Raw genomic sequence first — 15,120 nt, forward strand, 5'->3', positions numbered from 1 at the left:
AAAAAAAAACATAAAATATGATGAGCTATTTGACATTGCATTGAATTCTTGCACTTCAAAATGTCACTATTCATGATTCTAAGCTAATTTATCAATTTTATTCTGCAGTATACAAAGATATGCCAATCAAGTTAATTTGGACAAAGATTTAAGTTTAGATAAACAATAGTGCAAATTCTTCAATTCCAATAGTTCTGCGAGCACTGAAACTTTCTCAAAACTCTTAAAAATATGTCAATTCTATTTATTTATCCCAAGTCACAATGGAAGTGTTGAGAGAGTATTTTCCTTAATACCTGCTCAATGGACAAAAGAACGAAATCACATGCTAACGGAGACAGTCAGAGGTATCATCATGGTGAAATATAATTTCAAGGAGATGTCCTGTGAACAGTTCCATAGTTATTTGGTACAAAATATAAGTTTGTCTCTTCAGGCTCTTGTGCACAAAATGGGCTCCATCGATACGTAGGGTACAGATGTAATACTGATCCAGCAACTAGTGAGAAAACTGACTAAAGTGAGCCATTGTTTTTATCTTTAATATTGTTCATACCAATTTTTGAAAAGTCCTCATTTTTTTCAGCAATGTTCTCTTATTTTAGATTCCATGTCCTCCTATAGAATTTTTTCTCATGGTAACCCTAGTATGGATGTCAGTTTCCTATAATGATAAATACACTAAGCAATATGGGCCAATAGTCTGTCATCACCTTAAATTTATGAGTTAAATTGATGTTCATTTACATGACATGAATATCAACATGGCAGCCACCAGACTGATTAGTTGTGACTCACTGTGAAATAGTTACCTGAAAAAACTGTCTTCTCTTATTACACTTTCGTTTCCTACCTGTCGGAGGTCTATTTTCATCAACAGGTTTGTGTGACGTGAAAGAACCCAATATGAGCAAATGCTGGGTAACTTTCGGTGCTGGACCCCGGACTCATTTCACTGGCATTATCACTATCTCATTCAGATCCTAAATAACCTAGATAAAAGCTTCGTAAAATGACCTACTAAAAAAAAAATAAATCTTAAATCTTGAAGACTAACTTTCCTGGTGTCATGTTCGATAAGTATCTTAGTTGGTCTTGTAACATTGATGATCTTTAGACTCAATAAGGGGGGCAAAGGCTAATTGGGATTTCCCGATTCTGATCGGGTCAAAAACCCTGATGGAATTGATATTTAACCCCTGTGGTGAATTTCGGTGAAGTCCGGAGGGCCTAGTTAGCCAAATCCACTCTCCTCACCTCCACGCTGGGGCCCCCTGGGATCTTTTGAGATGCGAAAGAGAGAGTGGTGTGCGGATAGCAATGGGAGGCTACCGCATTTATATATATCCCAAAGTAATTTTCCTTTGTATGCCATGTTGAGTTCGGCCCGGGTAAAAAACTCCGGACGTAAACTCTCCCCCCAATCGGATGTCCGGGTGGGGGATACCTGGGACGAGCACATCATGGTAGAAGAAACTGAAGAGAAGAAAAGAAGATTGAAGAGAGCAACGCGGGATCATCAGTTACCAGGTAAGTTAGAAAACATGAAGGAAGCAATGAGATGAAACAGAGTGAATGTGATGGGAATATCAGAAGTGAGGTGGGAAAATAGTGGTGAGTTGATGATTGATAATAGGGCTCGGAAGTTGATGACATCATATTTTTCTTAGAATCACAGACAATGCGGGATACAGTATATACTCGTTTCACTTCAACACGAACCAATAAATGTAGCCTACTTTTATTTTGCGTTTATTTGCATTTTTTGGTCTTTTGTTGCTCACTAGTCATTTTATAGAAAATGTTATATTTTTTGTTGCTGTAGAAGATACATCATCACCACCACCGAAGAAAACAAGAAAAGGACGAAAAACGATGGCGAGATGGAAGAAATTTTGTTCCCGGTTCTTTTGCTGTTGTTGGAGGGGTAAGTAATAGTGATGTATGTAGCATGTTTTTTTTTAAGTATGTAGTGATGAATAGAGCTGGAACAATTCCCTCCTAAACAAGCTAGCAGGACAACCATGTCATTAAATTTGAATAATATGTGCTAGTGCTTACTTATTCCATCTTAATAATACTGCTAGGCACGTCAGAAACGTAACTTCACTCACTAACTACAAAACTGTTCACCTAAGTAGACACTATAATACTGTTATACTTGTTTACGAAGAAATTGTTTCATCTCTACTTATTAAATTAGAGGCGAAAATAGAGTTAAAAATGACATACTATAACTGTAGTCCAATGTAAACTGCAAAGTGTGATACCTGGAAATCGTTCTTCCCCTTGACTGGCAGGAGCCCACAGGGATCAGTTCACGACCCTCTATTACTTTCATTCTATATAAATGACATGTCAGGAATCTTTAAAGAACTGCCGATACCATCTCTATGCAGATGACCTTCAAGCATTACATAAAATTCTACACTGACAAAATAAATGACTTAATAACTAAAATTAATGATTATCTTGACACGGAAATTCCGACTTAAACTAAATCCAGAAAAATCACAGTCAATAATTATTGTGAGGCATTCACGTTTGTTAAACAGTATTACCTTACCAAATTAGTCTCAGATTAAAATATACGGCACCGAAATTCCATTCAATGAATCAGTAAAGAACCCAGGTGTTTAAATGGACAAGAGTTTAAATTGGAACATTCAGTGTGCAGAAACTTGTAAACTTCTCACTGATCCACTCGTTTAGTCCATTGAAGAACTTTGTTTCCTTTTCCCTGAAAAAGATATTAGTGCAAACACTCGTGATGCCTCACTTTGATTACTGTGATATTCTGTTTACTGACTACAACGTGTTCATAATATGTGCGTCCGTTTCGTCTGCAATATTTGTTGGTCTGATCACGTAACACCATCCCTCGAAATGTTGTCTTGGCTCAGACTAGAAGATTGTAGGAAAATCCACTGTCTTCTCCTCCTCTTTCACATATTGCTTTTCTCCACTCCCGTCTAACTTGCGTCTCGTTTTCAAAATTTATCCACCCACCATAATCTAGACACACGATCACCACACTCCCAAGTATTTTCCATTCCTTCCCATCTAACATTCTCATATTCATCTTCTTTCACTGTGTCTGTTCCTCGACTTTGGAATTCCCTACCGAGTAATGTCAGAGACTGTCAGACATCAAACCAATTTAAGAATAAACTAAGGAAATATTTTTCGAACAATTCTCATTAACAAATATAACTGTGACAAGTTTTTCAATGTTTTATGGTTATATATATATATATATATATATATATATATATATATATATATAATAAATAAACATTTAAGTTATCTCATTATTATTATATTATTATTGTGATTATTATTATTATTATTATTATTATTACTTTTATTATTATTATTATTATTATTATTATTATCATTACTATTTCATAGCTATGTTTATTAACTAACATTACTTATCTAACTTTTATTATTTACATTTACTTTCATTATTCACTTTCATGTTATTTTATGTTCTAGATATTAATGTAGTAATTATGTAACCAATTGTATTCAATTAGAATTAGAATCTGGCTGGGCGTAAGAGAAGGCTCCAAAAAAATGTAACGATCGATCCCCAATTTAGCGAATGGAAGGGCTCTCCCTTATGCTTCCTGTATTCTTCTTGTTCTCCTTGTCCTTCCGTTGTCCTTGTGTCTTAATCTTGATCTCATTGGATTCCCCTGGTTCCCATAGTATTCCTCTTATTCTCTTCGCATTTACTATGCTGTCCTTTAATGCCTTTTATTCTCCTTATATTTCTCTCGTTGCCATTGTATTCCCTAAGTAACGCTTGTATGCGCTTTGTTATTGTTGTTTTCCGCTTCCTTGTTCTCCTTGAATTTTTCTTATTCTCCTTGTATTTCCTTTCCTACTAATATTCTTCTCGTCTTCTCCTTTCTCACGTCTTCCTCTTTTTTCCTCAGCTTATATCGTTTTCGTTTCAATCCACTTGTTCTCCTTGCATTTCCTCTATTCTACTTACAATAACAATTATATTCACCTTATTTCTCCACGTATTTGCCTTGATTTCCTCGTCTTCAGCTACTTCTGCTTGCATTCACTGTCCTGTCGTTTTAATTTAATTGTTAATATTGCATTCCTCTTGTAGTCCTTGTATTCTAATTGTTCTCTTTGTATTCCTCTTATTCCCCTTGTTCTCGTTCTATTAATCTTATTCTCCTTGCATCTCATGTTCTCACTGCCTGAACTTTTCTTCCTCGTATTCTTTTCCTCCATGTCTTTAACTTTCCTCTTCATTTTTGCCTCGTTATTACCCTTGTTATCCTTGATTCCCTCCCATTTGTTCTCCTTATATTTACCTTGTGCGCATTGCAGCATTTCTGTTGTTGTTCTACTGTTTTCCTTGTTCTTCTTGTTTTCCCCTTTCTTTCATTGCACTTCTCTTGTTCTCCTTGCATTCCCTTTGTTCTCCTTATATTCCCCTGTTCCCTTCGTATTCCGTTGTTCTCCTATATTTCCCTTCTTCCATTTCACTCTTCCTCTTTGAATGTCCAATGTCTCTTGAATTTCCCTTGTTCTCTTTGTATACCCCGTTTTCTCCATGTATTGCTCTTTTTCTATTTGCAATTCACCTTGTTCTCCTGTATTCCACAAGTTGCTTTTGTTTTCAACTTGTTCTTCTTGTACTCTTGGATTTTAAAATGCTAAATTAGAACATAGTAATGCGAACCAAGTAAAATGTTTGAGGAAACCAATTTAGTTATGTTGTTATATTGAGTTTGTACTGCTTGACAAGTTCGGTGGACACAACGAGCGATGCAGAAAACCAGCTTAGATGCAAGTGATACAGATAATATTTCGAATAATGGTGAAGAGTTACGCTCTGTTCACAGTGGCTATAGTAAGTCAACCATATACAGTGTTACGGCTAATAGTAGTACAATCAGGGCAAAACTTTAAGATTTTGATTTCAAATTTGCAAGTCATTAAACCAAAATACCGGTATGCTCCCCCACATTTTCTAAGTAAATTCAAATGAAAATGAAGTACATGGAAAGAAGAGAAAATGAGCCTGTCATGAGGATGGGAGAGAGTTCGAGCCTTATTGGAGTATTTATTTTTCTTGAACAACGTGGAATAATAGAATTTTATTACTGCTCAGTTCGTCATCATCATCATCATCATTGGCATTACGGCCCTTGTAGTTTAGCCTTAGCCTCCCTACTGCTCAGTTCGTATGGGTTATTATTAGGCTCAACCTTGAAGTAAAGTTACAAGGGTTAGCGATAGAAAATTCAGTTGCGTCTTTTCGACTCTGTCGGATATATACATATACAGTATATAAAATGTCAGAAGGAAGTGAAATTGGGAGAGGAGTACGTCGAGAATGCCCTTCATCACCTACCCTGTTCAACACGCCAACAACCATAAGAAATTGGAAATAAATCATGCACTCATAAATTGCATTAGCTTTTGTTTTGGTTTACAACCCCGAACTTGTGGCATATATTTCCTGGGGGAGCACTTATCGAAAAGTGAAATCATAGTAAATCTTAAAAACCTTACGTGATACGAAAAAAAAAAAAAAAAAAGGAATTCATTTTCGGATTCAGTGCGCACCAAACCATAAGGGACACATTGTTTGAAGTTGTTGTTCAGTGTAATCAGTGTGATAACGATTTTAATTCAGAATAATATTGCTTTTTAGCTCGATCCAGAAAATCAGGGACGTCGAGCCATAGCAGCAAATCTGAAATAATCATAAAAGTCACAGAGGCTAGCTCCTCGACTTCTTCAGAAGGTACAGTAATTGTTTACATCAGTAGCATGTAGTAATTTTTGAAAGTAGGAAGCAGTAGCTAAATATAACCCATATAGAAGAAATGCATTTTCGGATTCAGGGCACACCAAACCATTGTTTTAAGTCAGAGCAAAATTCTTGTTGTGAAGTATAATCAGTGTGATAACGACGATTTTAATTCAGAATATTATTGCTTTCTAGCTGTACCCGGACCATCAGGGATTCAGCCGCGATCGTCGAGCCTAAGCATGAAGTCAGGAATAATCAAGATCACAGAGGGTAACTCATCGACTTCCTCTGAAGGTACAGTAATTGTTTACATCAGTAGTGTGTAGTAAATTTTGAATGTAGGAAGCAGTAGCTAAATACAACCCATATAGAAGAAATGCTGGATCTCTTTGGCGCTTGTTCCTGCGGTCATTTAGCTGACATCACCTTCGTTTCATTCAGACACTAGACAATAATAGCAGTTGATAAAGCATCGTAAAATAACCCATTAGAGAAGTTTACTAGCACATGGGTTCAAGAATGAAAAAATTGGTCATTATTATTGATTTACTGCATTTGTCAGAAGACTTCAATATTCTACTAGTGTATAATATTGACGGTTTCTGATAACACTGTAGGAGGAAGATGACTGTTCGTACAACAAAAATGCACTACAGTACAGTGCATCACATAAGTATATTGGAATTTTAGTAAAGGGTTTAGGTACAGCTTACAGCAGTAAAATTTTTGGAAATATTCAACATTTTTTTCGTCCATTACTGTATCTTGTAGAATAATGAAAATTGGTATGTGTAAAACACTGTCTTTCTGCTATATGAAAAAAAATATTTGTGCAAGATCGTGCGTATTTGCTTGTTTTCCGCACAGAACCAATACGCTGTAAGTGTGAAATACCACATTCAGTATTCCCAACGTAACACACGTAACAATTTCCCTCTTCTTACTGCTTAAGCGCGACATTCATTTTACTGCTTTAGGCTTTTAACATATTATTTTTAGAGACGTTTAACATAGTAATAATTATAAATTGGAAACTTACCACTGCAATTTCACCTAAATTGCAATGTTAATTATTGTTTTTAAATATTTGCAAAAATTAAGTAAAGTCTACTACTCCACGAAACTTATTGCATTCCTGATACAAGTAACATTAAGGAAGCCGTGAAAAAATCAACGAGATTCCAGATGCCGATGTTATTACTGCAATATGTTATATAAATAATATTGTTAAAATATTAAAATGAAAAATAAATCATTACATAACCTTACCGTTTGTTTTAAGTTCGCATTTATAGACTGGGGGAAAAAAAAGACAGACGTATATCACGGTGTGCTAGAGTATAGTAAACACAGAAAACATTTTACGGCAACAATGTTGAAGAAAGATATATTAGTGTTCCGAAGTTGGAGATTTCATTGCAACTAATTAGAAATTCGACTTTCAGGTATGTAATAAACGATCTTCGCACAAAATAATGTACAATACACGAGCGGTATGTTTGTTTTCATGTTCTCGGAAATTAAAAAAGCTCAACTACGTTTCGCTTTTTCAATCTTTTCCTCGACCATGAAAACGTCAACATACCGCTCTTGTAATGTATATTACTATTTTACGATTTAAAAAGTTACTTGTATATTTTTTTCAGAATTCATAATGGTGGCAGTTCACTGTGCAGTGATAAAGCGTTTCCTTCATAACTCATAAACTTGATAACTTTTTCATGTTCTCGCTCTTTTATTTTATTGCTGAAACTCATGTTTACGATATCATGCTCTTTGAACTACATTCCTTAATAAATAATATATTTTTTTCCATTTTGTGTTAGAAAACCATTTTTTTAGATGAATTTATTTTTTATCAGACAATATTTCAAAGATAGGGAAGTGATCTTGCATCATATTGTAGATATGACATGCATAAATACACACAAAAATTTCATCACAGAATGTTGGATAATTTTGAGTTATGTGGGAAACGCTTCAGTGAACTGAATTTTGAAAAGAAAAATTGTAAATAATTTTTTTAATCATAAAAATATTTTTTTCATATAGCAGAAGGACAATGTTTTACACACACTAATTTTCATTATTGTACAAGATACAGTAATGGAGGAAAAAAATGTTGAATATTTCCAAAATTTTACTACTGTAAGCTGTACCTAACCCCTTAATGTGTTTGAAATTTGTTCCAATAAACATAAAAAGCGTTTTTTGAAATCTTCCTCCTATAAATCATTATACTTCAGTAAACATACATATGTGGCCAACATGATTTCAATGTTACCAATAAGTTCATTATATTGTAATAATTATTAGGGAACAATTTACACACTTCAGAACAATGCTGTCCAATTTGGACCACACTTGTAATTTCATGTTTCACTTACCAACTCTAGATGCAGTGAATATCCCTGTTTCACTGTCAAAAGTCAGAACTGGTAGAGCTAGTGTTTTGTAGACTTTTAGCCTCATATGTTTGTGAACTTGGGAGGGTTTGAAGACGGTGTTGATTACTCCAGTGGTTTTTATAAATTTACATATTTTGCTTGCTATACCTTCATCAGTAATATAAGATAAATTGCAGCCTAAATAGTTAAATGAATTGATATGTTCAATTAGTTTATTATTTATCTTGATTTTACTGTCTTCGCGCTATGAGTTGGCGGGTGGAGTGGATAGGCGGGCCGGGGGAACTTCATGCTACACTCTGACCTGAAAACGTCAGTCCACTTACCTGGGTACAGGGGAACGAAGTCAGACATAAAAGATTCTTCATCTTCATCTTCGGTGTTGCTGTTGTTATGGCTGTCATCATCACTCTCATCACTGCTGTCATCGTCACTGGTGTCCGCGTCGCCAACATTAATGATGAACTCGTCTATAACGTCCTCCATTATTGCGTCTTTCTCCCAGTAGTAGTTTTCAATATCACTCACATGTTTACATTATCCAGTCCAGTCTTCTTTAGTTACAGATTTGAGTCCTTCTTGCACAAGTTCTTGCAGTCTTTTCAGTGACATATCACCCGTTGTGTTATATGACCTTACATAGTTCTTAACACTACTCCAAGCTAATTCAATAGTGCTTAGGTCACACATATACGGTGGTAACCTGACGACAGTGTGACCATGATTTGCAAATATCGTATCTATTTGGTACACTTTTTGCTTAGGACGAGTGAACTTCCTCATATTTTCTTCACATGGCACTCCATGCCTTCGCAGGTAGTCCAACATTTCTTTTTTTACCGCTGATTTGGTTGGTACCTTATCTAATTGTTTTCCATGATAGGGCGTATTGTCCATGACGATTACAGATGGAGTAGACAGATTGGGAATAACTTTTTCAATCACCCACTTTTCGAAATTGTTAAGAGTTCATCTGTCCATGATAGTCGCCTGTTGCTGTCCCCGCCTTGTATACTAATCCGCATCCTTCAACAAAGCCATTAATCCCACCCAGATGGACAACAATGAATCTGTTAGACGCATTAACGGTAGTCAAAACTCCCGTAATGTCTTTATGCTGCCAGGACTTGTGAAACATTAAATTGGTGTCTACCCATGTCTCGTCCAGGTACAAGATTGGTTTACCCTCTTCCCTAAGCTTTCTAATTGTCTGTAGGTATCTACACCTCCAATTTACAATGTTTTCCCTTTCAATTAAAAATTTTCGTCTCGATGCACACTTCTTCCATCTGAAACCCATTTCCTTTAGTATTCGTCGTAATGTTGTCGCTTTCCATTTGAAATCAATTCTGTCTTTTAACACAGGCAAAAGTTTCTTGCAGCTTGGTACTACTTCCTTATTCAGATAAAAATTCTCAATTATGTCCTTTATCAGTCTCCGGTCAAAGTCATCTACATTTGCGTTCCGATAGTCTGGACGTTTCCGTTTTTTTCCAGGTGTCGACAAAACACTTTCTTCTTCTTTGCAGTCTTTCATTTCTTTCCTTATATGCTGTATCGTTCTTATAGATACATTACAATACTTTTTTTCCCTTTCTGCAGATTTCGTAACAGGAATGCTAAGACATTGTTGTTCTTTTTCTTCATCACAGCATTTTATCACATTTGCAATAATATTTCTTTCTCCGCTATGGATTGTCAGTCCTTGTTTCCTCTTTGTCGACATATTTACAATTATTTGCAATTAATAAACCGCTATGTAAGCCTAAACTACCACTATACAATAATAAAAACTCCACTAACTGTATTATAATCAACTATATTAATACCAGAAAAAAAACCTATTATCAAAGACTTGCGATATATTGAAACTATTCTTGTTGAAACAAATAAAACAACCAAACGCCACTATTATTTCACAGACCCGCAGACACTCTCAAATATACGTGCAGTAGATGTTTGTGAAACAGGAATATTGCAGTGAACAGCGCGGTGCGCATGCGCGACTGTTTCCCCTCCGCCCCGTCTAAGTACTTCAGCCGCCTTCTCCTGGCGTGACAACAGTACTTGGAATTGGCTCTCGTCCCAAAATTCCATGATTTTTGTTTTCTCTATAGAGATTTGCATATTGAAATCTGAAGCAATTATTTCTAGATTATAAACGGATTTTTGTTTATCTGTTTAGCGATGAGTACCTGATCGTCAGCAAACAGTAATGTATCGAGAAGTGTGTTTCGATTAATTTGAATCCCGGCATGATGACTTTGCCTCCAAATGTATAAAATATGGTTCATATTTATATGATAAATAGGAGAGGGGAAAGATCTCACCCCTGTCTCACAGCTTGGTTTATTGAAGTCTAGCTAGTAGTTTCACGTTCAGTTCTTATGGCAATTTCATTTTGTTGATATAAATTATAAAATTGGAAAAACTGATTGTATTTGGTACATTATCATGGCATAAAATCTGTAAAAGTTTATTTCTGTTAACATTATGGAATGCTTTCACGAAATCAATAAATGCTAAGTGTGTTTCGATATTAAACTCTCTGTGCTTTTCTATTAAATTCTTCATAGTAAAATAGCTATCACAACATGATCTTCCTTTTCGGAATCCATTTTGTTCCTCGGTGATTTTGTCTTCATAAAGGTGTAATAATTTATTTTTGATTGTGGTTGTGTAGATTTTATAACCTGAATTGAGAAGGCCTATGCCTCTGTAACTTCCACATTGTTCTTTTCCCCTTCTTATAGCTGGGTATTATAACAGCCTTTTGCCTACTTTCTGGGAGTTTTGATCCTCCCCAAATATTGTTTAAGAAGTATAAAAATCTATAAGTAAATCCTTCCCCAGCGCATTTGAAAAGCTCTATATTTAAACCATCTCCAGCTGGAGCTTATCCATTTTTTGAGCGTTTATATACTTTAGTGAGTTCGTCATAAGTAATAACATCCGTTGTGTTGTTGTTGGAGTTTGTTAATGTAAGAGGCATATTTTTCTGGAACCATATATAGAGTGAATCAAAAGTCTGAAACCATACAAATATCTTCCATATGCTTGATTTTCGATTACTATAGATGTTACCAGTGTTTGTAAAATAAAACGCTCTACCAGTGACACATTCGATTCTAGCCCTCAGCTATATCAAAAGCCGTCATTTTGGATGCAACTTTGAAATTTTAAATGGAAAGGGGGTCATGGAAGTACTCAAAATCATGTGAAAGTTTCTGAAAAAATCAATGTCACTATCTGTTTTGAGATATCTCAAATCATTTTCAAGTTATTTAAAGATCACTGTCATAATGACACAAACATTAGTTACTGCATCTACAGATATTTTGTAACAATATGATAAGTGCTAAGGGTGCTTTGGAAACGGTATTTTTATGCAATTCTGGTACCGTAATCAACTTTTTCTGTTTTACTGTTTGATTAACCTGTGACAGTTTCAATGCATTGTTGTGATTATTTGAAGCTTTCCTTTAACAAATTTCTTGATTTTCGTGATAGAATTATCGAAAGAGGAAAGAATTGATATCATTGTCCATTCTGGTAGGTAAGCAAAAGAAATGTTGCAGGAGACTGGATGAACAGTTCCCTGGACATTAGATTGGTCGGCGTGGACCAGTGGAATGGTCAGTCAGGTCTCCAGATGTAACACCTCTAGATTTTTTCTTTTGGGGTTACATAAAGAACTTGATATATGAAGAGAAAATTGAGAATGTGGAGAGAACATTTTGTAGCACTTTAGCACAAGCTTCAATGATACGGTTCTTTAAATGTTCCACATTCTCAATTTTCTCATCATATACCAAGTTCTTTATGTAACCCCAAAAGAAAAAATCAAGGGGTGTTACATCTGGAGACCTGACTGACTATTCTACTGGTCCACGCTGACCAATCCAATGTCCAGTGTACTGTTCGTCCAGTCTGATGCAACATTTCTGTGGCTAAACCCACCAGAATGAAGAATGATATCAATTTTTCCCTCTTTCGATAATGCCATCATGAAAATCAAGAAATTTGTTATAGGAAAGCTTCAAATAATCACAACAATGCATTGAAACTGTCACAGGTTAATCAAGCAGTAAAACAGAAAAAGTTACTTACAATAATTGCGTAAAAATACCTTTTCCAAAGCCCCCTTAACACTTACCATATTGTTACAAAATATCTGTAGATGCAGTAACTAATGTTTGTGTCATTATGACGTGATCTTTAAATAACTTGAAAATGATTTGAGATATCTCTAAACGGATTGCGACATTGATTTTTTTAAGAAAATTACACATGATTTTGAGTACCTACATGACCCCCTTTCCTTTTAAAATTTCAAAGTTGCATCCAAAATGGCGGTTTTTGAGATAGCTGAGGGCTAGAATTGAATGTGTCACTGGTAGAATATTTGGTCTTACAAATACTGGTAACACCTATAGTAATGGAAAATCAAACATATGGAAGATATTTGTATGGTTCCAGACTTTTGATTCATCCTGTATTTTTAAAGTGATTAAGAAGAGATTCATTTGGGATAGGATTTGTAACAAGATTTTCTTTTATCTCCGAGTTTATTTTCTTTAAAATTTTTAAAGTTTTGAGTTTTGGTAATGATACATCTTTTCTAATCTTGAAACAAAATCATTCCATTTCTCTCTTTGCCACTCCCTTTTTTCTCCATTTTGCAATTGTCCGCTTTCTTTTATATTCTATTTCATCTTCAAGTTTTTTTCATTGTAAAAATCATCCCATTTAATATACCTCTTTTTCTCTTCTGTTTAGAATTTTTAGGCCATTTTGTAGCATAGGCCTACGAGTAGCTTCTAGCCACATAACTTATCCTTTTCAGTTGAAAATTTGAGAACTGTTACATACAACATGCACTTACAGCACTCTGATAATTGCTGGTACACACAAGCACACAACATTTGGGAGCCTTCTGTAACTAAACGAATATGGATAAATTAATTTCATTTTTTAAATAAAAGTCTAAACTTCCTTTATTTCAGTTTGTTGAATTAATTTTTCCTTGAAGTTATACCTATATTAGAAGTAACCGTCACTGCGTGCTTCATCTTTTGATTCCTTTTTACTTTTATGATTCAGTTATTGTTAACAGTTTGGTGATGTACATGTTGTCATACTACAGTCCATCCAAGTGGTTATGTCGGTCGTCAAAAGGGGGAAATCACATGAAAGTTACTTACTTAAGGAAGCCCTTTTCCTCAAAGTATTTTAAACAGTTATATAATACTACATAGACTTTCAATTCCGTACAGCAAATATTTGCAGAGAAGAGCCTAACAGCCACTAGCCATTATAGAGAGGAGTGGGACAAACCGGGATGCGACATAACCATTCAGCCGGACAGTACCTACGAGTATTTATCCTTTTCATAGATAGCAATCACTGTGTTACAAAGATTTCAACCCAGAAATACACTGCCTTTTAGCAGAAGATGAAACACGTGCTGATGAACTCACAAGAATGATGATGATGATAGAAGGCGACACTTCAAGTAGCGGCAGTGACACCCCATCCGTGGAAAGAGTGAGGCTGAACGTGAGGAAGCTTAAGGAAGGTACAGTAACTGTTTACATTCTTAAGTAGCTGTGCTTTCAGGGTATGCACAAGTTCAAGAGATTTGAATGATTACTGGTGCAAGCATGCCTCGGTAATTAGAAATAAGAGATTGCAAAGGTTTGGGCACCTTAAAAAATAGAAAGGGAGGGACTGCCAAAGAGAATATTAAATTTAAAAGTGAAAGGAAGACGACCATTAATTTAACATTTTAACACGAAATTCTTTATCTTTTTAATAAGACAGTAAACATAATCATATCATAGTATTAAATCGTTTCTTATCACAGTGTGCAGTCAGTCAAAACAGGAATACAATATCGAAGGCCCATTTTGAGTTGTTTTAACTCAAAATTTAAAGCTCTGAGAAACCTGCATTTTTAAGTTTTATGTTGTGAAAAGGGGGGCTAAAAGGGTTTGAACCCACTCTGAACTTTTTGAAAAAAAAAAATGACTTACAGTATTTAGATTTGAATATTTTTTTAGCCACAATTTTTTTTCTATTTCTAATTTTTCACTGTCTGAGTAACAAAATCTACATCAGTATAAGGCACAGTCTTCCTACCCCTTCTTCAGTATAATCCCTGTGCTAGGTGCTGCGACACATACGAATTATAACAATGCTATCTTTTTATACAGGGAGACCTACTGCCTCCTACCAACCCTGTAATAAACTGAAGCTGACACAATATGAAACTGAAAAGGTTGTTTTGACAGTTCTGTAGCGCAGATGTTAAATATTGTGCACTGTCGATTTTATTATACTGAATTTAGGAGTGATATTCACCAGTTTGTTGGCGTTATGACATAATTGTGAAACATTCGTGTAACGTTTTGTGCATTTGATAGTTCATATTTTTAATGTAAACTTCACATTATCGTTCTGGGTTCTTTGATCATATAAGCAGGACGAATAGAAGAAATAGTGTACACACTTCTATGCTTTCCCTTTGTCGGTGGCAGACCTGACAATGAGTGGCGCTTTGATCACTAGGCTCCATCTGTTGTCTGAAGTCGGACACCTCGAAAATATATTTCTCGTGCGTTTAATGATGAAACTTGCTAGAGGTTGATAATATCCTTTGTTGTTGAGAGTTGTGTAGATGTCTTCAATTTGTTGTGCTTTGAATTAACCAGTGACAAAAGAATATTGTGGGTGGTTTAAAAATTAATTACAAAAATTCCGTACTGTTTTGTTCTGGGTTATAGATAGGAATACAGTGGAAATAGTGTAACAAGACATTTCTTTTCATCTCCCGAAGAAAGAGATGAGTTTGGAAAGTGGGCCAGAGAGGAAAGATAGGCGACTTTCAGTAAATAACCAATAAGACTGTTTTAATAAAAA

At 35.1% G+C, this 15,120-nt stretch overlaps 1 protein-coding gene across 2 annotated transcripts in view; it reads left to right on the plus strand.

Annotated features, from left to right (window-relative positions):
• The first annotated feature begins 759 nt into the window (after positions 1-759).
• LOC138693331 (calphotin-like) overlaps positions 760-15,120 on the plus strand; it is a 47,021-nt gene continuing 32,660 nt past the window's right edge. For both annotated transcript variants that reach the window (XR_011330288.1, XM_069817231.1), the window contains exons 1-5: positions 760-1,530; positions 1,826-1,927; positions 5,690-5,782; positions 5,984-6,085; positions 13,652-13,777. Coding sequence is in view for 1 of the 2 variants with exons in the window: in XM_069817231.1 (XP_069673332.1) it covers positions 1,290-1,530; positions 1,826-1,927; positions 5,690-5,782; positions 5,984-6,085; positions 13,652-13,777 (664 nt within the window). In the remaining variant the exon portion in view is untranslated. The remainder of the gene's footprint in view (positions 1,531-1,825; positions 1,928-5,689; positions 5,783-5,983; positions 6,086-13,651; positions 13,778-15,120) is intronic.

This window comes from Periplaneta americana, chromosome 17 (genome assembly GCF_040183065.1).
Source record: "Periplaneta americana isolate PAMFEO1 chromosome 17, P.americana_PAMFEO1_priV1, whole genome shotgun sequence".
In the NCBI taxonomy this organism is placed as follows: domain Eukaryota; kingdom Metazoa; phylum Arthropoda; class Insecta; order Blattodea; family Blattidae; genus Periplaneta; species Periplaneta americana.